The sequence below is a fragment of the Hippoglossus hippoglossus genome, chromosome 5, assembly GCF_009819705.1.
Source record: "Hippoglossus hippoglossus isolate fHipHip1 chromosome 5, fHipHip1.pri, whole genome shotgun sequence".
NCBI lineage: Eukaryota > Metazoa > Chordata > Actinopteri > Pleuronectiformes > Pleuronectidae > Hippoglossus > Hippoglossus hippoglossus.
The window spans coordinates 11,785,035-11,809,409 of record NC_047155.1 but is presented as its reverse complement, the minus strand read 5'-3'; the positions used below and the strand labels follow the sequence as shown (position 1 = coordinate 11,809,409).

General features: G+C 43.1%; 1 protein-coding gene across 2 annotated transcripts in view; it reads right to left on the bottom strand.

Annotated features, from left to right (window-relative positions):
* kaznb (kazrin, periplakin interacting protein b) overlaps window positions 1–24,375 on the bottom strand; it is a 109,809-nt gene that overhangs the window by 39,099 nt on the left and 46,335 nt on the right. For both annotated transcript variants that reach the window (XM_034584754.1, XM_034584757.1), the window contains one exon: window positions 23,394–23,601. In XM_034584754.1, the coding sequence (XP_034440645.1) occupies window positions 23,394–23,601 (208 nt within the window). The remainder of the gene's footprint in view (window positions 1–23,393; window positions 23,602–24,375) is intronic.

Sequence of the window (24,375 nt, the reverse complement as noted above, 5' to 3'; positions counted from 1 at the left end):
AGTCCGGACCACACAAGGTCAGTGTGAAAGGTAAAGAACTAAAAAGGGTTAAAATCACTGCTTCACCTAACAGAGGAAGAAGACGTCCAAGGTAATCAAAGGAAAAGATGGATAACTACTGTATATTAGTGTGTTGTGTTGGTTTTGGAACGGGGAACTTGTTCAAAAGACTCTTCTCTCAGTTAATTTAGCACTTCAATGAGATGGACCTGGTCCGAGGAGGAGGAGGTTTAAGAAACGCAGAGATTAATGCCGGAATCCTTCATATGCCGAGCAATCCCACCGCTCATTACTCATTTTACTGCACATGAATTACATAATAAGCTTTGATAGAGGGGGGATGTACGAGAGAGAATTAGAGATAGTAAAGCCATTCTGTTATTCTTGGAGGAGGAAATACAGTATATCACACAGAATTACATCCCTGTGCTGCGGTGATGAATTACCCATTATAGTGGCGAGTTTTTACAGTAATGGTGAAAAATTCCGTAAATGACAAATGACCCGGGGAGCCGTCCGTGCCACAACTTCCTCTCGCAGCCGGTGTTGCAGTAGATGCTGAAGTCTCCGAGGTCGCTGGCTTCCTCTCGCAATGCATACAGTTCTATAAGAGCCTGAATCAAGTTCTCGCTCAGCGGTACGCAGCGCTCAGAATGACTAATGCCTCGGCGTGTGGGCCACAGTCTCTAGGAGGGAGTTGACCACTTACTCCTCGCCTGCCGCATCAGAGTGCAGAAAAGTGATTAGCTCTTGTGAAGCAGAGCGTCCGCACTGAAAATCTAACAATCCCCTCTGTCAGTGCTGCTGCCTACGTGAAAGTGTACTCAGTGGGGCGGCGGAGGAGAAGCTAATTAGAATCTCTGCAAAGTTTTACAGACCGAGCCGCAGTTCACTTCAAGTACATGTCACACACACACACACACACAGACACACGCGCACACACACAGGGTCTCTCTTCTTCCTGTAGTACAATTTACACATCTACCAATTAGTGGAGATTTCCTTACCTGGAAATCCCTGGTAATTATAATGATGATCTCTACTGCGGGTGGCACAATTTGCAGGATTCTTTGGATTTATTTTCAAGTCCAGAGTTTGTGATCCTATGCTCACACACACAGAGCTCTACCATCTCTGTGTGTCCGTCTGTCTTTATTTCGATTTTCTCAACGACCACCCATCCAATCGACTGCTGAGGACCCGAGAGACTGACACAGTTGTTCACAGACAGGGGTCCTTGGCACACTGCAAACGCTTCTCTTGTGTTGTTCTACACAACAGTAGAAGTGTAAATAACAGGCAAGAAAGTCAAAATATTTCAAGGGACATGAATAAGGTGCGTGCGGGGGGGGAGATCCTTGACCAATAAAAGTCCATCCATCTACTATCTCTACCCCTTTTCCTTTGAGGACCGCTGGGGAAGCTGGAGCCAATCCCAGCTGACATTGACAAGAGGCGGGGTACATCCTGGACAGAGTCAATACATAGAGACAATTCACTCATTTGCCGGTACAGTTAATAAAGAGTTTCCAATCAAACTAACCCTTATCTGAACTTTTTAGGACTGTGTGAACATGCAAACTTCTCACAGAATAACGCCGGCTGAACAAGGAACCTTCTTGCTGGGAGGCGACAGTGGCTACCCACTGCACCGCTGCCCAAATGTCTTCTCTAAATATATGTGTTTACTTGTATCACATCAGACTGTGAGTTTAAATCTATAAGGGGAGCATCAGTTTCCCGTATGCTCACATATTATAATTTAGGCTTTGACAGAGTAGAAGCAGAGATCGTAGGGAGAGTTTTTACAGATTTTCACCACCAGCAGTGGAACGTGAGACTGAAAGCAATTTGTTGGACATAAAAATGTAAAGAGAATTGAAATAATCAGACGTGAAACTTTTACGTCCATGATAAAAATGCTCCTGTCTGTTTACGGAAGACAACACAACCTGGTCTGATGCAAGCCAGCGCTGAAGATCTCTATTTACAACCAGATAAATAAATTCTTGAGGTAAAAACCTTGTACAGAGTTTTTTATTATCAAGCCTTTATAAAATCTGGAGACTATGGTGTGTTCTCACTCTATTACTGTAGCTAGTTCACAGACTGGTCTTTTCATCCTGATGCTTTTTGTTTCCTTGCACTTCTCCTGCAGGCTGCGAAGATAATTACTGATAAGAAGTGGAGTCGCTCCTCCACCTGCACCTGAAGCCGACCTTTCCTGTGATACTGTACATGAGAGGATACAGACAACAGCCCACTGGCTCAGTGGTCTGCTGTGATTGATGTCATCTCATTAGCTATGGGAGTTGAAACAGCGGAGAGCGATGCAGGCACTCTTTCTCCATCAGGGTGCACCCTTTTTCTTCGCCCTGGCTTTTCGTGTGTCGCCACCATCGCTGCATTAGTGCGGCGAGTCCGACTGCCTCTCCTCTCCCTCACTGCCCTCACTTCCTGCATCAATCAAGCTCCTCTCCGACTTTGAAAATCCCTAAATCCCTAAACTCATCTACTTCTTTCTCTCTAAGGATTTTTTTTTCCTCATGATTATTAAGATTCCTCTCCTCTCCTCTGTGCTGTAACTCCTGCGGTGATAGATATTCTTTCTCCCCCGTCTGTTACTGTTGCTCCCCTCCGCCTTTAATGCTCCTCCGCCGCCGCCTCCCCCCGGTTGGTTCTGCGTCACTGATCACCGTTCGTTCAATCTGCAGAGGCTTCTTCCCTGGAGAGTAACTGCAGTAATAAGAGCAGAGAGGCTTCTGGGATGCATACTGCTGGCGCCCTGCAGGGCAGCCTGTAACAGACAGCCATAAACTTAGGAACTCTTAAACATAGTAAAACTAGAGGAGCAGAAAGAAAACAAGGACAATGCTAGAAAAAGAAAAGATTTAATATGTTAGAACCATAAACGTTCACTCTTGTTTTTCCACAAATCATCATGACTTGCTCGATGAGATTTCTGCAGAGCCTCAGCGTCATCGTTCCAATAAGAAACATTGAAATAACCGGGCTTTCAGTCCCCCTGTCTCCCCGAGGCAGTGTTTTCTCCAAGGACGGTGCCGGATTGACTGGAGACACTCAGCGGCTCCTTGTTCCTCCGCAGCGTCGCCTGCTTAATTAATAGCCTCAGATTCTTCAGGCACCATTTTTGTTTCCTATTTACACCGTATATTTCTGTAGGCAGAGACCACCCGAGACACTCCTGAGCATCTGGCCAACCGCGCACAATAACGGTGTTTTCACTTTGAAGTGCCGAAGAAAGCTGCTATTTCAACACCGAAGATCAATTTACCATAAAAGTTACTGTTTGAGGTTTGTTTGGGGAAAAGTGGGCTCACTCTTGTGTGGAGCGGGAGATTGCTTTAAAATTCACAGACAGGAAAATGTGCCTGAAGGAAATAGTGTCACTTATATCTCACTGAAAAATATGAAATTTAATTTTATGGGTCAGTGCTGCTTTTCCCCCTCATCTGTAACAGCATAATTCAAGTTTTCTTACAATGTGGGTTATATTTCGGGTATTAATCATGTCGGTTATGGTGACATTACACCCACCGACTTTATGAGTATTCCCACGTTCAGGTTCAATTCAGCTTTTATTTACAGCAGAACAAAACAATGAAAAACAAGAGCCCTCTTTTACGAGCATGCCAAGTTTAAAACGCAGCAAAACGCCCCGTCATGCACAGAGAGCAAGAGAGAGAGAAAAATAAATGTTGACAAGTTAAGTGCTTCAAAGAGCCAAGTATTTGATAAAAAAATCAATCAAAAAGCTCATCACTAAAACATTTGCAACTATAAGATTAATAACATCCTGAGCTTCTCCAAAACCACCCGGAGACAAAGTATCAGGATTCAGAATCTGTTCCAAACTGGGTCACAGCCAAAGATTTTAGAAATACTGAGCTTATGAGTTCAAAAGATTCCAAGATTTTTTTTTCTGCCACCATCATAAATGTTAATATAACTTTCAAAATATTTCACTTATTCATTCACGGAACTTTTAAATTATGTTCTTTCAAAATCTAATTTCTCCACCAGCTGATACACGCTATGAAGTATCATTTCCATCTTTTGGTTAATGTATTAAATGCAAATAATCACATTTAAGAAGCTGGTATTTGATCAAACAACTTGAATTGATCAAATTATTGATTCAGGTGTTTAATTATTCAGATGTGATTATATTAGATGTTGATTTACTGTAACAGGTTAGGCTTTGATGTGCAGACTATTAGTATCCAGTGGTACTCAAATACTGAACTGAAGTGAAAAAATAAATAAAAGTGCATTGCACTTTATTCTACTTTATAATCAACTTGTATATATATATATAACTCTACTTTCTCTACCTTCAGACTAATAATACAAATTAAAATTTAAAAAATAAATTATAATGTATTATTAGATTTAAGCTGCAGAAGGTTATAAAGTATCCTAACCTTAATGCTTGGAAGGGAGGGCGAGACGAGTGATATTACATAGGTTGCGATATGCAGCTTCACCGCTAGATGCCACTAAATCCTACACACTGAACCTTTGAAGTGACGTGAATGCATCAATAATGATAATTAAGTTTTATATCTTATTCTTATATTGTTCTTGATTCTGCAGAATTATTTCTCTTACTTAATGTTTTTTCCACTTTTACTAGAATTTTGACTTCAGAAATTTGCTTGTACCACAACACAATAAATGTGATATTGCTACTTTTACTTCAGTGAATCATCTGAGTACTTCCTCCACCACTGACAGTGTCAAGGAACCAAACACAACACTGAGGCTTCTCCCCTCCCTTAGTTTCACTGAAGACAACTGGCAACTAGAAAACATGCAACTAGAGAGAGCCTAAAACATCCATTGTTGCTCCTTGGCATTCCGTCCTCGCGGGGTTCCTAGGTAACAGTTGCTGTCGGCAACCTTGGGCTTAAACTTTAATCCTTTCTCAAAACAAAATGTTGAGGAACGTCAGAGATATTAGAGCCAGTGCATAATGCAGCATGACTGATGAGAGCAGGGCGGAAAGGGAAGCCACCAAACGACGGGTGTGAGGTATTAAAAGTCAAATGTTCAGAAACCTCAGTCAACACAAACAACTCTCATTACCACGGACCGAGCTCTCGTCTCTCACAACTGACACACCAAGATCATCCTTTCAACTTTAGAGGGTTAAGAATACAGGTAGACAGTGTTTTACAAGGACATTTTCATAGTGCCACATTTAATATGTTTGCTGAACTAATTATACATCTGAATATCAACTATTTTTAAACATTATTTTTGCTTTTTTAAAAGCTGGGAAAGGGACGTAAGTCGCTACTGTGCAGAACATATAACAGAACACACACACACACACACACAGGTTTGCGCAGCTACTGTACATTATGGGCAGCTTAACCAAAACCTTGTTCCTAACCTTAACCATGACCAATGAATTGATGACCCTAACCTTCACCTGACCACCACTCACATCTTAACCAATCTTTGGTCCCCATGAGGTCAACTGGTCCTGACAAGCATTTATATTGAAAAGGGTCCGAAAGAGATGGCAGCAAAAATGAGTACACACACACATGCATGCACGCACACACTCTCACACGCACACACTCACACGCATGCACTCTCTCAGGCACTCACACACCCGCACACACACACACATAGACTTAGTGTGTTATAGTGAGGGTATAGGCCATCTAGCACCAAATAAACACCTCCACAAATATTTTAGAAAATATCTATATGTTCTTGAGAAATAAAAAGGCGCCTTCAGGGGAAAAAGGAAAACACCATTTCACACATGCCAAACAATGTGTGTAAACTGATCATGAGACAAGATGTGTCAGGATAAACGTGGCTCTCTATGTCAGCTTAGCATTTCCCCTCTGGGATATCTTGAGCAATGTACCTTGAAAAAGAAATTAACAGTCTTGACACAGCTGTTGATACAGATGTGAACCATAATATAAACTGGAGGTAGGAGTAAAAAAAGAAATACTAGATTCCCTGTGTCAATGTAATGTCATATTCAGTGAAAGTGATGAGGCCTCTCGGGTGATGCATGTGCTGTGCTTTGGATAACCCATCTGCTTTGGTTTTACAACAGAATAACAGAACAAAAGGGAAATAGACATGATATATAGACATCTATATCCACATATACTGGTGCAGTTCATTTTTAGAAGATGAAGCTGGCTCTGCTAAAGCTCCTGAAGCCAGTCTCTCCAAAAGGCAGGTGCTGTGAAATAACAAAGTCAGTGGGTGGTTGGCCTTTCTTAAATTAACCATCATTCATCTCCATACCTGATCCTGGCCTAGAAATGTCAGAGCAGCTGGCTGCTGTTGGGTCTGCAGGACTCAAGCTAAGCAGGCTAATTTGGTGCTTAAGACTGTCAGGAAATGGCAAAGCCACTTAATGCATAAGAAAATTTGTCCTTAAACTGTTTTAACAAACTCATTATAACATTATGAGAGGTCAATAGAGCTGAGAGAATCACATTTGATGGTGTAGATTTAGCTAATAGCTAAACTGCATCATAAATCCAGAAAAACAAGAGGTACAGAAAACTGGACAGGCTCATAGGCTCTTCTCATTTATTGTGTCAGTCCACTGAGCAGTAACACATAATGATTCACACTCTTCCTGTTCCATCATGCATCTGTGCCCCCCTGTGACACAATCCTAATTAATTTGCAATGTATCATCCTAATATGTGCATGCGCCTGCACAAATACACACAGGCATTGTCCCTCGGCCTGAGAAAGAGGCCTTTGGTGTCAGATGTCCTCATATTGCTGATCACGCGGTTAAATTATAGCACGGTATGTGCATATCTCATTCCAAGGCTGCAGAAACACAGCCTCATAAATCAAAAGTTACTGCACTGCAGCTGCACGACACTCGTAGAGGTCAGAGGTGGACAGCAGCTGGTGCATGTGGAGCATCGTGACCCTGGCATGAAAATGAATGCATCGCTACTATACCTCTGCTCATCTCTGGTCCATGCAGCTCCCATGGAATACAGCTGGGCCGCAGCATCTTCTCAGCCCTCAACATGAAGGAGAAATCCATATCTGTCCTTCCTTTCTCCTTTTCCCTTTCACTCTCAACCCTCTCGCCGTTAGCGCGGCATCAGCTTACAGCTCCCAGGATCCCAGATGAGGGACGGGACGCAGATTACCAGGAGGATCAGTCCACGCCCTACCATCCTTTCTATCCCCCCCAACAGACAATCCTTATTATAAACTATGGTAAAGCTTACCCTGTACAACCATGCGATGGTCTTGCCCACCTCCTGCTGGTCCCCTGCCCCACCCCACACCCCAGATGGGACATTCCCGTAAATGCCAAAGACAGAGATATATACCGCTGGATTACACTCATTCCTAAATCAGGACCTTCACCCTCCAGCTGTGTAATCAGAAAGCTAAAGTAGAGCGTGCCACAGAGCTTATACCTGACAGAGACACTGAGACATATGTAAGGCCCTGAGACAATCTTGGTGTAATCCTGAGATATCTGCAGTATTAAAGGGCTGCATCCGCCCCACCTTATACAGATGCAGCGCCGTGCGGGCAACAATGTCCCCACTTACAATGTAATAGCAGGAGCATATGTGAACGTTAAAACGAGACACTCCTCTACTCGCAGTCTGCATCTTAACAGCCACTTCAGTACCTCACACCCCTGTTGGTGAGATCAAATGACGTCAATATGTTGTCTCCCCTGAGAGTGCTTAGCACTGGAGCCAGTGCAGAAATCAGATAAATCAACATAATGTGCTGGAATAAACACAGTGAAATATACTGTTAGACTGCGTATTTACAGAACAGCCACACTGCGGATTTTCTTTTTTATTAAATAATTAAAAATTTGTCATCGTATTTATTTTTTAGCATTATTCTTCTGGACAATTTTCCACTGGACTTTCTTGTACTTTATAAAAGCAACAATTTAACCGATTTCCCCATTCACACATCAACATTTACCATTTTAATCTCTTCCTTTTTATCCACAGGTAATGTCTGAAAACAGCAATAGAGGTTAGTTCTGATTCTAAACACCATAAAAGCAGAAATATAGATCTGAACAATGATGCTTTAGGTTTGTGTCAGCAACACGAGTAAAGACAGGTGTTGTTTCTGGAGCAGAGACCTGATTAGTTCTCTTCCCGTGGCGTGTCACCTGACAGTCTTCTCATCCTCATCCTGATGGAAGAGCCTCTCCAGCCGGCTCATTAAAACCAATTAAGGTCTGGAGGTGCATTACCACACACTTAGTACCTGTCCGTCACTGTGCTCTGCTGCTCTTCACATTACAGCTCACTGGTCTGTTGAAAGTCTCTGAATTTTACCCTCTCATATCATCCTCTGTCTGTTTCTGTCTTCCTGGTTTTCTTAGCTGTGCTCCTTCCTGTAGCAATCTGTCGTCTCACACTCTCTCTCTCAGTTACAGGAGGAAGTGAAGGCAGCAGCCAAAAATATTCCCCTCTCAGCCGAGCCACGGAGAGAAGCATCTTGTGCATGTGAATGATTATGAATCAGTGTGAACATATGTCACAGCTGAAGTTACAGACAGCACAAAGACGAGAGAAAATCAAAGAGGAGTGCGCTCGTGAACTCGTGAGATTTAGAGAAATGGAAATGCCCCGCGGCGTCAGATCAAAACAATGCAGAGACATCCAAACATCCCCAAACGCAGAGACACTGACAGAAAGGCTCGTATCTCAACATTTCCCCTCCCGGTCGGACAGTAAAACAAAACGCTCTGATGTGTGGGGGCACAAAGGGCTGAGCTTGTGTGCATGTTCTTGCTTAAGATGTCCAAACAGTTTGTCCAAGTGAGACGGATGAAATGTTTGGAACAATCCAAATTCCCACCCCACCCCCCTTAAAAAGCACGCTACCAACCATGTAACCATAAACCTCTGAGAAATTAGCCGTAATTTAACAGAACTACATTTTGACTCAGCACTGAGATGGTTGGAATTCCCCCCATGACTGTAGTGATGCTGGGAAAAGCATAGACAGAGATTATTCCAGTGCAACAGCTTGAGGGTTAAAAAAAGAGTGTGCAACAAAAAAAAGGGACGATTTCCATTTCAGAGGAAGAGTCATAATCAGCATTACATACTGCTGTAGGACTATTAAAGTGAAACCAGTCTTAATAATTACTGCACATCTTTCCTGCACCAGGTACTCACATGTCTTTTACTCATTTATTCATAAAGGCAGCGCAGTGTGAGCAGGACCCATTAAAATCCCTACCCGGGCTTGTGTTAACTGTTGAAAAGGTCAACGCACAACTAATAAGGAAAAGTTGCATCAATAAACAGGAATTAAAAGTAAGTTGAGTTCAATAGCAGGAGCTGTAATTGAGTCCAGATGGAGCAGCACTGAGTCCATGCAGCAGAACAGGGAGGCTGCAGAGGGACCTTCTCATCCTGATGGTGAGGTTGTTTAGATTTCCTACTTTATTTGAATCTGTTTTAATAATCCCACTCAATGAATAACATCATTCTATAGTCATGAGCTGTGACGACAGTGGCCCAGAAGTGCAAATGTTTAAATGTCAAAATCACAAAATACAACAGAAAATCCAAAGATACAAATGCATTAAGTTCTAACGGAAACAACAGGCACCTGTTATTGTAAAAGCTCATCGCTGATTGGACAGGAAATGATGACATAATGCGATTTCCTGTTGTGTTTTGGGATTAGCACTTCAGGGCTCTGGAAGTGACAGACACCCCCTCTCTGTTTGCTTCTCGAGGATGGGTTTGAACTGTGAAGGTGTGATTTTCACAACTGTCTTCCACAGTTCACACCTAATGAGTGGAAATTCTATTTACTTTAAGTACTGTGCTCTAGCATTTGAACTTTACTTGACATGTATAATTTTTGCAACTTAATAATTCTATTATATCTTAGATCACTCATATCATTTCAAAGCTAGAATAACTAGTTACTTTTCAGTTTTCAGATTTTATAAACAAAAGGTGAATAGTACATTCTGGCTGGTTGGACATTTTCTGTAGAGCCTGGCCATTATGGATTTGAGGTGGCTGATGCTAATATTATGAAGTAATAAATATGATGCTGATATATATAGTAAAATAAATAAAGGCAATAACTCCTAAGATGTCAATTTAATGAAACTTTACTGTAAATATCTATGAATTAAAAAAACAAATTCAACCAAACAGAACTTGAATTGTGATGTAAACATTGTTGCAATATTTATGTAAAATGTAAACATAAATGCAGATCCTCTTTGCATTGTTTATTCTGTAAAATTGGACAAGGCTCTAATCTTCTGTCCCTCTATTGACAGTTAATTAAATAATCAGGTCATTAAAATCAACTCAGCCAAACAGAGAATCGACTTAAATGTTATGCTTGAAAAAGATCTAACAGTATAAGGGTAATGTAACAGTATTTGTACTTTTATCACTGGTTCACAATACTTCTGTTCTTTATTGTAATTGAGTATTTTCAGTATTGTTACTTTGACTTAAGTGAATTATCTGAATACTGTTCCTACCACTGCTGCTGGAAGCAGCAGTTTTGTTTTGTTGATTTGAGTTTTGTTCGCTTCTCTGATTGCGACTCTTGTGACGGCCATAAAGAGAGAGTGCAGAAAATGTTAATTGAAACTCACACTGTTCAAGTGCCTGTGCTAATTGGCTAACAGCGTGGTGACAGAGGTGGTCTGACCACCACCTCAGCTGTTTTCTCTCTCTCCAGAAGAGTAGTCAGGTTTAACGCACCTGTGAATTACTCCCACAGCCCGGCCAGCCTCCCCCTTCTCTGCCAGCCCTCCCCCACAGCACTAATAACACCATAATGATGCCACTGTTAGTACAGTGCTGGGGCAGTGTGCTTTATGGACTGACCTCAAAATCAATTCACCATCACACAAGACCTATTAATGGAGTTATAGGTCTGAAAATCCTGCTCTGCTCTCCTCTCCTCTCCTCTCCTCTCCTCCTCCCGCATGGGGCATACATTACCAGATCAAGGCAAAGTAATCGATCCTGTCACACACAACAGTCATGGACAGAATGTGTCATTGTACTACTGCTTCTCTTCGACTACACCCACAGGTTAAAAACACGATCTGTCAACCACACAAGTATGGAAAGTAGCTACTATCCCTCCTCAGGACATAAATCTGATGCTGCAACTGTGTAATACTGTAAAATAAAATGCTTAGTTGTTTTCTCATTAGTGTGTCTGGTGCGCATAATTTGGAAATATGGAGGTTTTGTGTCGGTGGATGGAACAGAGAAATACTTGGCGGTCTGGGAGCAACATTCCTGGACGGAGAGACTAGTAGCTGAGTCGCTCGCGGTGGTTAATTAGGGGGGAGTCTGTGGGAAACCCCTGAATCTGAAACCCTCCTCCAAAAAAACTCACACCACTTCAAGTAATGGTAGCCATGTTGAAAGGGACTCATTGTTCGGCGGCCAGAGCAGAAGATTCCATCGCTTATGTCCAGTCGTCGGAACTGTGGTGCACACTTTGAGGGGACCAATAGAGAGCGGTCGCAGTTATACTACCAGAACACAGAGGAGCGAAGAATCAAAGGGGTGATAGACGTTTAAGGGAAAATCCACTCGTTTTAAAGGTCAAAGTGAGTTTACTAGTCACAAGAATTACGACTCAACTGCTGTAAAAACTGTTGCACAATGTGCTCCTTGCCTCTGAGAGAACTACATTAGTTGTTACATAAGTTTGGGTTTGGAGATTAGAAATCTTTAACCAACAGCCTGCACTACAGACGAGGAATGGTGTGGGTCCGTTTTGAATGGTGTTTCTAATGTTCTGTCCTGCTCATCTGTCTAATAATTCCAGCAATCGGTCTATATGTAAATATCTTGAGAACGTTTGTGCAGCTTCATGTTTCTGTGGACTGAGTCCAAGCAGCCGGTCACAGCTCAGCTACTGCAGGTCACTTTTACAGTTTCAGAAAGGAAAGCTGCAACCAGCATCACCACAGACCAAACAAACAGCCCATTCCAAACTGGTTTAGAACCGGCACTGCACTAGTTTAAATGTAAAAGCACAGAATGGGGTCCACCTCTCAATATAATTTGATGCAAAAACAGCAACCGTCAAAACGACCACACAGTTTCAGCAGATATTAATTTGATATCTTTCATAAATGTTAGATTTATAGAAGGACTTAGGTGCTAGACCGACTTTATTTTGTCTTGAGCTTTTCATCACTCCATCCAAAAGTGGAATAAGGAGAGGATTGCCTTTATGTTTGTGTGGAGTGTTTGGCAAATAAGATCACAATCCGTCCTCACACACCTGTACTTTCATATGGTCAACCAAAAACACCTTTTAATGCCAGGAGTAAATATGATAAGTAGCCTATTCATATTAGGTTACACATAGCCTGGGCATACTTGGATAATTTGGAATCATATTTAACTTTCACAAGATGAGCAGGATGGTGAAGATGTTTTTTTGTATTGAAAATACAGGTGTATCAAACATTAGTGTATTTAATCAGTGCATTCTGGAGAAAAATACAGTTTTAAATAAAAACATTTTAGAAACAGATAGCAGTCTCCCTGACATTGATCTGACAGCTGTGAATAACTTTGAGAGGTGCTGATACTTCTTTTTAAATAGGAATGTACACACATGCATCTCCCAATGCACACGGCCTTGTCTCCTGGGATACTGGTGGAGGACATCTGGTCTAAGGTAAAGTTTTAGCCAGACAGTTATTTTGAACAATAAACACATTTACAGGAATGTATATACACAGCCTTCTCAACAGAGGCGCCGTGTGTTTGTGTGTGTGTACATACGCCTGAGCACACTGTGTACAGTAATTGGTGACCTGCTAAATATTTGTGTAGAAGCCCCTCAGCAGGAGAAAACAGAGAGGCATGATTTCAGCTCTAATGCCTTCAGGCTGCAGACCAAAAATAATTCAGGGATGGAGCCCACTTTAATGCTCAATGTCGACAATTCAGCGGGAGCTGGGGAGCTGATGATGATGCATCGACTTACTGAGATTTATTTTTGCCTAAAATGAATCACGTTTAGTTCCCGCTAAAAACAAATGAAATTAAAACAATGTTAAGTTCCTGTTTTGGTTAAATATTGGCTCAAAAGCTTCACTCCAGAGAGAGCCAGATAAGTGAGACACTTTCTGACTTTAATGTCGAGCTTGTTTTTAGGACGTTACCTTATTTGTGAAACCCACGTTTTGCCTGATGATGACTTCAAATACTGATTTAATTCATTTTAGCGTGATTGGAAACAACCTGAGTAGCAGAGCTCGGTGGAATACCACTAAAAAGAAAACTGCTGCAGTCTGAGCCATCTGTTACAGTCTGGAGTGTGGAGATACAACATGGAAAATTAACCATGAATACTATGTGCAAGCATAACGGTTTTACACTGACATATGGTAGCAACAGACTTTTTAATTTAATTATTGGTTAGTCTTGTTTTTGTTTCTGCAGCAATTTCCCAAAACCTTAATTTGCTTTTGTCCAATCAATAGTCCAAAACCACAAGATCTTTTTTAATTAAATCTTATAATTTAACAAACCAGAAAAAATGTTCGTCCTTGAAAGCTAGAAACGGTTAGGTTGTATTTAAACATCTAACCAGTCTTACTTATTTTTTCAGGTGATTAATTGACTAAATCACAGCTTCCTGAAAGTAACAAGAAAGCATTTCAATCGCACCCTGGTGGCTGCTCGCAGTATTGATCATAAATCCCGCCTTCTCCATGTTAGTAGATGGGACACATTCAATATATTTTTCTCAAAGATGGATTCTGTACTCATCCCAATTACGTTTGTTCAAGTGTTCTTATAACTGGTGAATTAGTTATTTGATGCTATACAAGCAGGCTGGGACGCCTTGATTGACAGGTGAGATTGATGCCCGATTGGTCAAGCGTGTGTATGTACGGGACCTCAATACACCAACGTCATCTTCCGATCACTACTCTGCAGACTTGGGCTCTCAATCACGTTTTCAGAGAAAGATGGCAGTATTCATGGAGGGGATATTTTGGTAAAATTTCTGGATTGTGGGAGGAGGCGGAGAAGAATCGTCCATCTCTTTCACAGTCTATGGATGACCTAAAGGCTGCAGTGTACGTGGGGAGCATAGAAGAGGACACAGCAGGGACTTGAGACACTATACGTGAATGTACTGTGGCTCAGCAACACAGGACTTAAGCCAAAGTTTGACCTTCCTCTGACCGTCCTCTAGTCTAACCGTTAGGATGTTTCTACTTTGCCATTAATGAATTGTGTGGATGTATAAAAGTGCACAGTATCACCCCGATGTTCTGCCTTCAGCCCATCAATCTTGTGCGAGGCCTGCGTGAAACCAGATGAAGTGTTCTGCTTATCCTCTGCTCTGCTGGAATGTCACGCTTTACGTCCCCTGGATACAGAGAGAGAGGTGGGGGGTAGGGGTGGGGGGGGTGGGGTGGGGTGGGGGTGGGTGGGGGGGCTGTACTTCCTCAGAACTAATTTTCCCTCATGTCTGGTCCATTCTCATCTGCCAAGGCAACAATATGTACCAGCAGCAAGGAAAAAAAATCTCCACTGCTAAAGCAATGAGGCATTTAAATAGGATGAGCTGAGACTGTAGTGAAGGCAACCAGGCTTCGCCTTCCTCGCCGTCTGTCTCCTCGTCTCTCTCGCTCTCTCTGAGTGTTGCACTTGTTTGAAGTTTAGACTCAACGGGGATTTGGATGATTTAAGGTGAAAACAGAGGATTAGATGTATGGAGCGGCGGCATGGGGGGAGACCAGGGAGTTTAGGTGCTTAGAGTCAAATTGTTTTCTGCACCTCCTGTTGCGAGGCGGGCACCACAACACGCAGGTGGTGGCCTTGAAACATCACACATGAGAGAATCAGAGCTCATTTCTTGTATCGGGGCACATGTACAGTGAATCTTTTTCTCTCATTTCTCCACTGAGTGTCATCAATGGAGACAATGAGAATACAGCGGGAGAATAGAAGATGCTTCTGCAGGTGTCAGGCTTCACCCAATAAACTGTATAAAGATGGACGACGTGACAGATCCCCTTAAGTGAAGCCAAATCAGCTTGACGACCCCCTGGTGACTGGCTGCAGTATAGGTCATAAATCCTCTTCTCAAAGATGGTCTCTGTCATTTTAGGTGGTTCTTATCAGACTGACGTATGTTCAAGTGTTCATACAGCTATTTGATGCTATAAAAACAGGGTGAAATGTCATGATTGACTTGCGATTGGAGTATTGATGGGACCTCAATCCCGCAGCTCCATCCATGATCGCTTTTGCAAATGTAATTGGCAGAATATGGCGGAATTCGTGTCCAGGGTATTTTGGCTTTTAACGGGGTGAAATATAATGAATGACAGCTAAGACTGTCTGGTGATTGGTCGACCATGTGACTCCACAGCCATTCACTACTGCACGGACTCCAAATGACATTAAAAGTGCAAGATGGCAGCACCTGTGTCCAGGATATTTAACCTTTAGTTTAGTACAACAAAAAGGAAGTGAAGACATGTCGTCCATCTTTATATACAGTCTTCACCCAGAACTCAGCATAGCTCCATCCCAGCTCACTGTGTTTTGTACCAGTGAGGAACGACAGGTTTCCCCATCTGGACCAACAGATTCCAGGATCCTCTCTAGAAGCACACGATGCAAATTAAATATGCAGCAGGTCCATAAAACACAACTCGGAAGAAATACTTCACTCAGTCCACAACATGAATCTTCCACATATGGTGGTGATAAATACAGGATACCCTCCGTAGAGTTCTTTTTCTGTCACTGGCTACAGTCCATTTGCTCCTCTGATGAAAAAACTATAGAATACTTGCTGCATGCAAAGTTATGATGATGGGCCATGAGAGGGAAATGGGGGAGAAAAGTATCATAGGAGACGCGATAACGGGGAGAAATATCCTCGTTAATTTTCTCCTCTCCCTCCACTCCCCAGCCAATAACAGCTGTCCTCATAATGTGCTCTTAACCCGAGTCGTGACCTACACACAGGAAATCCATATTAAATGTCGTCTTCATCAAAAACCAACTGGGAAACAAAGACTGTCGTGAGCCGGTGGGAAGGAAATAGTTAAGTGAGCACTTTGGCTTTCATGAATCTCATTAGCATACGGAGACATATCAGTCACACTGATAGGAATAATATCATCTCAGAGACAGTGTGTCATACCGGAGAGTAATTCACTGCTTAGTGTCACGGTTAAAGTGCTCCCCGGTTCTCCTTGAATTGGCGTTCACTGACTCACTCTGTGAAGTTTCTTTCAGATGAAGTTGGCCTCGCAGATTTAATTGCAGAGGAATGTCTGTTGGAGATGTAACCTGTCTTAGAGCTGGCATCCTTCTCGCAACTCCCTTTTCTGGTTCTGCTTCACTGCATGCTTTTGTTTTCCGCAGGCCCCGGGTCTCTCTAAGGTGGCGGTTCACATCAGGTGCCGCATGGCGAGGGCACTGCGGCCATCTGCAAACCAAACCCAGACAAAGGAATGCTCTCACCAGCTGGTGTGCAGGGCAGCACTTCTGTCACCTCGCCCAACAGAGCTAAAGGAAGAGGTTAGTTGTCATCTGTCCCCTCTGCCCCTGGATGCTGCAACATGAAATCACAATGCCCTCCCGGTGAACCACAAACTCTGAAGAATTTCTGAGCTTTTGAAACAATACGGCGCGGCTTCCTGTGCCCCTGTATGGTCATGAAAGCGAATATGTGCCGTCCGGCTGTTTCTCCCTGCAGCAAAGCTCAGGAGTGGAAACTCAGAGTCCACAGGGCCTCTGGTCTCTCTGACAGCCTGTGCAGCTCTGACAGTTCATTACTGGGGCTTGCATTCCATTAAAAAGCAAAACAAATAACCACAGAGTCATTATTTATTTAAGGTCATTACCAACCACTGTAGAGCAAAAGCTGCCAATGTGCCAGTAAGTACTTCTAAGCCCTCGGCTATTAAGTGCAGATACACACAAAAATAATAATACTAAACACTTAATGAAAAAGAAGCTTAACCATGAGGTAAGTAAATTGCAAATACTCAAATAAAGATGCATTGAATTATATTATATTATTTCCTATACTGTATAGATCTGTCAAATCCATTTTGGTTGGTTTTGCTTTTGTTGTGAGAGTTTGTATTTCCTTGATACAATGCTCTTTTTTCCCAACTATCCTCTATATATATTAATGTAATTATATGCTTCATATAGTGATTACATTAACTCTGTTAATCAAAATTGTATGTCTGCGGTGTTCCAAGATATTAATGAGATACGAATGTCATAAATGAATGGGAATACTGTACGCCATTAGTTTATTGTCATTTAAGAGGAATGAGCTCTTTAGATCTAACTATCCGGTCTAAGAGAAGTAAAACCTCCCGCCCACCACCACCGGTGTCTTCACATGGTATGGGAGGCCCCGGGAGTGCTGGCTGTGCCATGATTAGTTTTTCTACTGGAGGAAGTGGGTGAGGAAGAGGAAGAGAGAGGGAGAAATGTTGGAGGGGTAAGGGGCTCCCTCTCTCTTAGCTATTGTTTGGACACAGTTCCTCTCATGCTGCATTGACCACAGACAGGGCGTGGCTGAGGGAGGCCAGGCAGGGAATATTGGGAGGGGAGGGGGTGAGGTATTTGGACAGTGGTGGATACAGGGGGAAGGTTAGAGCGCGCCGCATACTTTCTCTGCATGTGAAGAGCGAACGGGAACGCGGGTGGTCTCTGGAGAGTGTTACAGAGAGAGAGAGAGAGAGAGAGAGAGAGAGAGAGAGAGAGAGAGAGAGAGAGAGATAGAGAAAGAGAAAGAGCTGAAGTGGGTGGGATTTTGCCCCTGTACTTTGGCGCTCTGTTCCCAGCCCCGCTCATGTGCACGATGAAGTAATGAGAGACTCGGGGCCTCCGACAAACTCAGGCCAGATGGGGAGATGATTCTTCCCTACAATTACTCTAAAGTACAGAGCATTAGAGGCAGTGCAGCTATTGGGAGATAAGATAATCACTGAGAATACTTAATCAACATTGTTTTACAGCAAGCCGAACAGTTTGGAGAATGTCCTTAAAGGTTTCAGCGGCTTTATCTTCCTCTATCCTTGACTGCGTGTATTCTAGCGTATACTGCCGAGAGCAGATATAATAGAATAGTTTAGTTGGAGGAGCTGCTGGTTCTGGAAGGTTTTTTTTCTTTATCAAATTCACATTTGAATGTTGGCTTTTATGATATTGTCAGCATTCCTCATCAGTCTGTACAAACATTTAAAAGGACCCAAAAAAAGAGCAGCTATGCATAAGAAAAAGGCAAATGTGTCTTCTTAAAAGGCCAAACAAACAATGGTTCTCCTCTGATTCATAGTCCATGAGTATAACAAACATGACAGAAAACTCCAAGGCACTTTGAGTTCTGAGTATGTTGAAAAGCTTTTAATTTTTCATGGGCTAAACCCACTTTGATACCGCAGAATGACTCCGAGATCGTTTCTCAGCAGTAGAGCCAAAGTACGGGCGTTTGAAATTATTCCTAAGAAATCATATCTTTTCTGTGCATTGGTGGATAGTTGTTAATACTTGACCAACAAGAAGAAACAGAAAATAATCACTATGCAGAACAGCCAGGGTTCACCCTAAACCTGCCTCTCCTTTTATGAATTTCATATTATGCATTATTGCTGTGATCTATTGGTATTTATTATAAATTGTCATCTTAACAAGCCTTGTCTTTTTTAATTTAACAGCCGAGGGAGAGGCCATGGAGGTCACAGATAATTTTTATAAAAACTAAAGCCCTCACTGCCCGGCCTGAGTCTGTGACTTTTAAACCTTCTCAATTTATTTATTCCGTCTATGGTTAGATTTGAACCAATAATGGTTTTAATGAGGGTTTTTTAAAGTGTTTTTTTTAGCATTCACAGTGTGCTTGTGCCCCTCTCGTTCAGAGTGATGCATTTTAAACCCAATCAAACCATTTGGTTGCCAAATTTATCCAAACTGCAGAATGTTTTGTCATGTTCATGCAAAGCATAACCTTTAGCTTTCACTCACTGATAGATAAAAAAGACTTTGAAGTTCTGCTCAGCTCGGATTTTTCTCACTTGAGAGTTGTAGTTCACCTCTCACTAAGTTTTATCTTTGGTTTTCTGTTGATGAATCAGTTATTTTCAAATCATACTTTTGTGCTACTGACTCAATTCTAAGCATTGTCCGTACCAAAGCTGGACATCCACAACTCATCTTCCTTTACGTTGATATAGGTCTAACCTTAAACACGTTAATTTGGCTATGGATATCGACTGTGGCTGATCATGATGCTCATGGACAGTTGAGAAATAATAAATGTAATACATATACATCACTGCTTTCACACTTTGTGTCGACTACATCAGTCTCCTTGTTTAAAGCCGGCAGGAGTCATCCATACTCCCTGTGCTGCATGAGTCACTAACAGCTGACTTATGGTTGTGTCTTAGAAAGGTTTATGGATTAGTATTGGCAGAATCCCTTGAGTCCGTGATGAGCACTTTCTCTCCAGCCGACAGCCGGGCACTGATCTACCAAGAGTATAAATAATGAAAACCCCTGCGAGGTTCGCTCCCATTGATTATGGAGGACAAAATATTGTTCCTGAAGCTACTGTTCCTTCAGACGAATTGAACGAAAGCTTGATATGTTTCCCTCCTCATAATTCAGATTGTCGTTAAGTATGTCGAGAGAAAGAGCCAATAATAGAGGGGTGTCATCACCCCGGCAATGAATGCATTACTGTCAATGGCCTGAATAGAAGGAGGCAGGGTTGTAACTGTGAGCCACAGAGCTTTCCATTGACTCAACTATAAAGTGAATATGAAACATAGAAAATAAATCTTTGAGTCATAGAGATATTTGCTTGGAAGAAAAAAAAAAAGTACAAAAGTTTAAAAAAGGCAAAATGTGAAGAGTCAAGTTAATCCTGGTGCAGCGTGCAGAGTCAAAAAGTTGCGTGATTTAATCTCTTGTTCCTTGTGATTAGTTTAGCAACAAGAACAGACTCTGAGGCCGACAGCAGCTTCTGTTGCCATGTTTACAGTCTTATTGGACATCTGTCAGAGATGTTATTGAAGCTCCACAGGGAGGTGAAACAGCAGAAACGTTTGTGACATTTTGGCACAATATAATATACAATATTTACTGGTAGGCAGGTCCTGCATGTTTGAAAAAAAAGAAAAAATGGAAAAAGCTTGTCTGTGCAGCAGCTTTGATTCTGCACAGGGCAGAGCCAACAAATTGACTAACAAACAGCGAGGCCTGGAGAGGGATACACACCTAAAGAACATTTAATCTCTCTAAGCCACTGGACGCTGACGCTGGCTCGTCACACACTAAACTGCCTCACACGAGAGATCTTCCCAAACGAATCATCCTAAACTTCGAAATCTGGAGAAAACATCCTTAAAGCTAAGCAGTTCTCTGGCTCATCCCTCTTTATGCAGGAGAGGTGAAGGCTCAGCCGCGTTAAGTTTGTTTGGTTTGAAGCAAAGGAGGGAGGTGGGGGACGGTGTGTGTGAAGCTGTGTTTGGCTTTAACCGTCACCTGACTGCTGGCCTGGCCTCTGGGAACAGGAAGTATGACATCACTGCCCTGACATTCAGGAATGTGGGAATGTCAGGCTGCCTGTTAACGCTGCAGGAGCGAAACAGAGACAGAAAGCGAGCAGGGTGGACACAGCGGAGACGTCACTGCAGAGTTATTTTATTATTAAGTTATTCCAACTGTGAGGACTAAAAGCCATGTTCTGACTGACTCAAACCCTGTGCAGAAAAAAGGCTACTTGGCCGTTCTGTTGACATAACTTATCCAGCAAATAACTTAAACCAGGCTTAGCTCTCGAATGATCAGCATCGAAGCAGCAAAAGCTCGGATATCCTGACTTTTATTATCTTGTATGCTTCAGGCTAAAAAATTACTAAATTTCCCAGGATGCAACTTCACTTTTTATGAAACCCTGCCTGCCTAATAAACTCCCACGTCTTTCTGATTCCTCACCACCTCGGAGATTGTCAAGCAGGATCACTGATTCAAAATTTATAATCTGCAAGCTGAGTTAACCCTGATCGCACTGCTGTGACACCATGTGTTGCCCTTTAACCGCATGTTGTGAAAGCTGACGCATAACTAACATTACGAAATAATGCAGGATGAACACAGCCTCCATGGTGCATACATACGGCATAGTTTAACGTAAAATATATAACTTCGGTCTCTAGCGCTGTGTCTCAATTCGGGGGCTGCATCCTTCGGAAGCTGCATTTGTAGACCAATTACGTCACAGCGGAGCGAACTAGACTGTACCAATTCAAAGGCTCCTCCAAATGCGGGCGACCAATGTGTCCTTCCACCCCTGAGCAACGGAGGCTCCACCCGGTGGATCCTTCGCTGCCCAACATATCCCATGATTCATTGCGATTTAGTGAGGGACTGTTTTTCAAAGAGGTAATGGCAGCAAAAATCAAGGCAAAAACCTCAGAAGAATTTAATTATATATAAGTAGTCAACCGAACAGCTAACGGTTCACATCTTTTCAACGTTTTTGAACTTTTTCTGCTGTAGCTCTTTTGTTAGCTGATGGCTGTAAGGGCGGGACAAGCTGGAGATGAAATAGGAAGACCAGACCACCTCATATCGGACTGACCGACCCGGTCTACTCGGCCGTAGGAGGATGCAGCTGAAGTCGGCTGCGTAGACCGGGTCCTCGGAAGGATGCGACCACTGAATTAAGACAAAGCTTAAGGGTCTCTCGATCAAAACAGGCCTTTGATGACGTCGTGAAGCAGCGTGGGATCATGGGAGTTGTTGTCTTCACCACAACTAAGGCAGTGTTCACAGGTGAGTTCATGTCTTAAAGTTTCATTCACATTACGTAGCAAAGAGCAATGAACAATTGTTATGCATTACGAGTGACCAATGCAGACAATGGAAGGCTAACTAGCTAACTGGCTAAGAGGCTAGCGATGTGTTTTTCCTTTGTTGTTTGCTCCAAGGAGTTATAAAGCACATATGACATTTCGTATAATTACAGGGTAACAAAACATACAACATCATCATTTTTACACATTCTATTGAAGATCTGTTACTCATTATATCTTAGAAAACAAGTACATCATCACTCTTAAGCCTCATTTCACACAGATCCGTCCTCAGCTTCGAGCACCAGCAACGGACAAGAGGAATCACAAGCCGCTGAACTCCATATGCCCGACACAGGGAGTCATTGGGAGTCATTTAATATATACAGACAGTGAACTGCTTGGCAGGGCATGATCTCGATAACCCCCCGGCTTCTAAACTTATCCAAGTCAAATGCAGAACACAGGCACCTCGGGGCGAAAAAGACCTGCACCATCAGGGTTTGTTCTTTCTGTGGCATGTTCACGATTTCAGCGAGTCAAGCATTCCGTAAAAGTTGAATCTGTCATATCATCCTGTATTTGTCGAAAGCTTTAAATTTGTCACGACTAATTAGTTGCTCAGGAATTTGATGTGAGCACAAGCAGGGATTTTTGATGTTCAGTTTACATGACAGGGCAACGGTCAAATACGCCCCCCCCCCCCCGTTTCCTGTCGCTCCAATCAAAATACACACAACTAATCATTACTAATTCCAAGACGTATAGAATACATAAATGTAGCTTAAAAAGATGTGACGTCTTACACAAACATGAAATAAAGATTAAAAAAGTGCCAAGAAACATCATTAGACATGCAGCAACTATTAAGGAGTACTTTTTCATGTTCTTACTGAAAGCAACAAGTGAGATATTAGAGAGCGCGGCGTGAAGCCAGAACAAATCATTCTGAGCCAACAAGGCCACAGTGAGCAGTACCCTGCAAACTCCCACTTAAATCATTCACAGGTTTAAAGCATCACATCTTTTTTCAACCACTACATAACGGTGCCATGGTGTCGCCAGCCCCGATCAGAGATGTTGGCACGCAGTTCTGGACCTGAAGCGCTGTTTAAGACTCCTTGCCAGATTCAGGGGAGCGAGCTGAGAAGGAGCCAGAGTGGAGGGATTGCAGCCCCAGAGGAGCCCAGCTGCTGCCTGGGAAACAAAACCCGGACAGGCTCTGGCCCACGCTCTCTAACCCCAACCCCTCCCGTCTAATAAGAGAACTCAGTTCTTTTTTCCCTCTCGATCCACTGCCTTTTCCACTGTCCCTCTGCTCTGGAGTTTAGGGGAAAATAAGTCAGCGGACTAAAGGAGGAATGATCTTAGCCACCCTGCTGCACATTCCCCCAATATTTCCCCCACTGTTGTTCCCAAGCCAGTCGCACATGTTCATGTTCTCACTCTCACACACATTCATGTCCACGTGCACATGTGTGACACTCACCACGGTAATGGAGGCTGTCATCGTGGTGGTTGTGCTGGTGGTGGTTCTCCAGAGCAGGGGGGCTGCTGGCACCCAGCTCTGCCAGTCTGCGGCTGGTGGCCGAGAGCTCGGAGCGGAGGTTGGTCACTTCCTGACTGGCAGACTGGATGGCCCCATCAATCCTCTGTGCCAGCTGTTTGTTGTCTTCCATCATTTTAAGGATTTTCCCCTGAGGACCAAATCCACACAGAGCAGCATGGTGTCAAGTGGAGCATTAGACGGGGTGAAGCCAAGACCCCTCTCTCCTCCAGTTATCCCCCTCTCCTGTCGTCCTCCTCTTCCTCCTCCACCTGTGCTTCCTCTCTCACAGTTTACTTTGCACATATACAGAGAAGAATAAGCCAAGACGCCAGTCCCTCTCCTGTCCTCCGCTGAGCAGCACAGAGATGATGTCTACCTGTTACTGTCTAAAGAACATCTGTGTGGCCGAGCACCACACACACAGTGGAAGCATGTGCTAGTGTGTGTGTGCAGGGCAAAGGAGAGAAAGAGGAGAAAAAGAGGAAGAGCAAATGCAAAGAGAGCAGAGAGAGAGAGAGAGAGAGAGAGAGAGAGAGAGAGAGAGAGAGAGAGAGAAACAGGACAGAGGAGGAAAAGAGATGCAGCCCAGCAGGCGGAGGGGAAAGTGAGTGCTCCCGCCGAGGAGAATGTGCTGTGAGCAGCTGCTCTCAGAGAGGACCCAGCACACACTGAGATGACATGCAGCCTTTTAAATGGACTGTACCATGTGCTGGAGGACCAGGGGAGAGGTGGAGGGGGGGACGCAGTTGGACTGAGCTGCTCTCCAGCAACTCTCTAACTACAGCTGTGTATCCCACACACTATAGAGTCTGTAATGAGTTAGAAACCGGAGTCTGTAATAGGAGGGAAAGTACCGATTGTTTCTTTCTACTTCTTCTTTCCCCGATGTCCCTGCACTCAGAGCTCGGTGACAGTGTTAAAC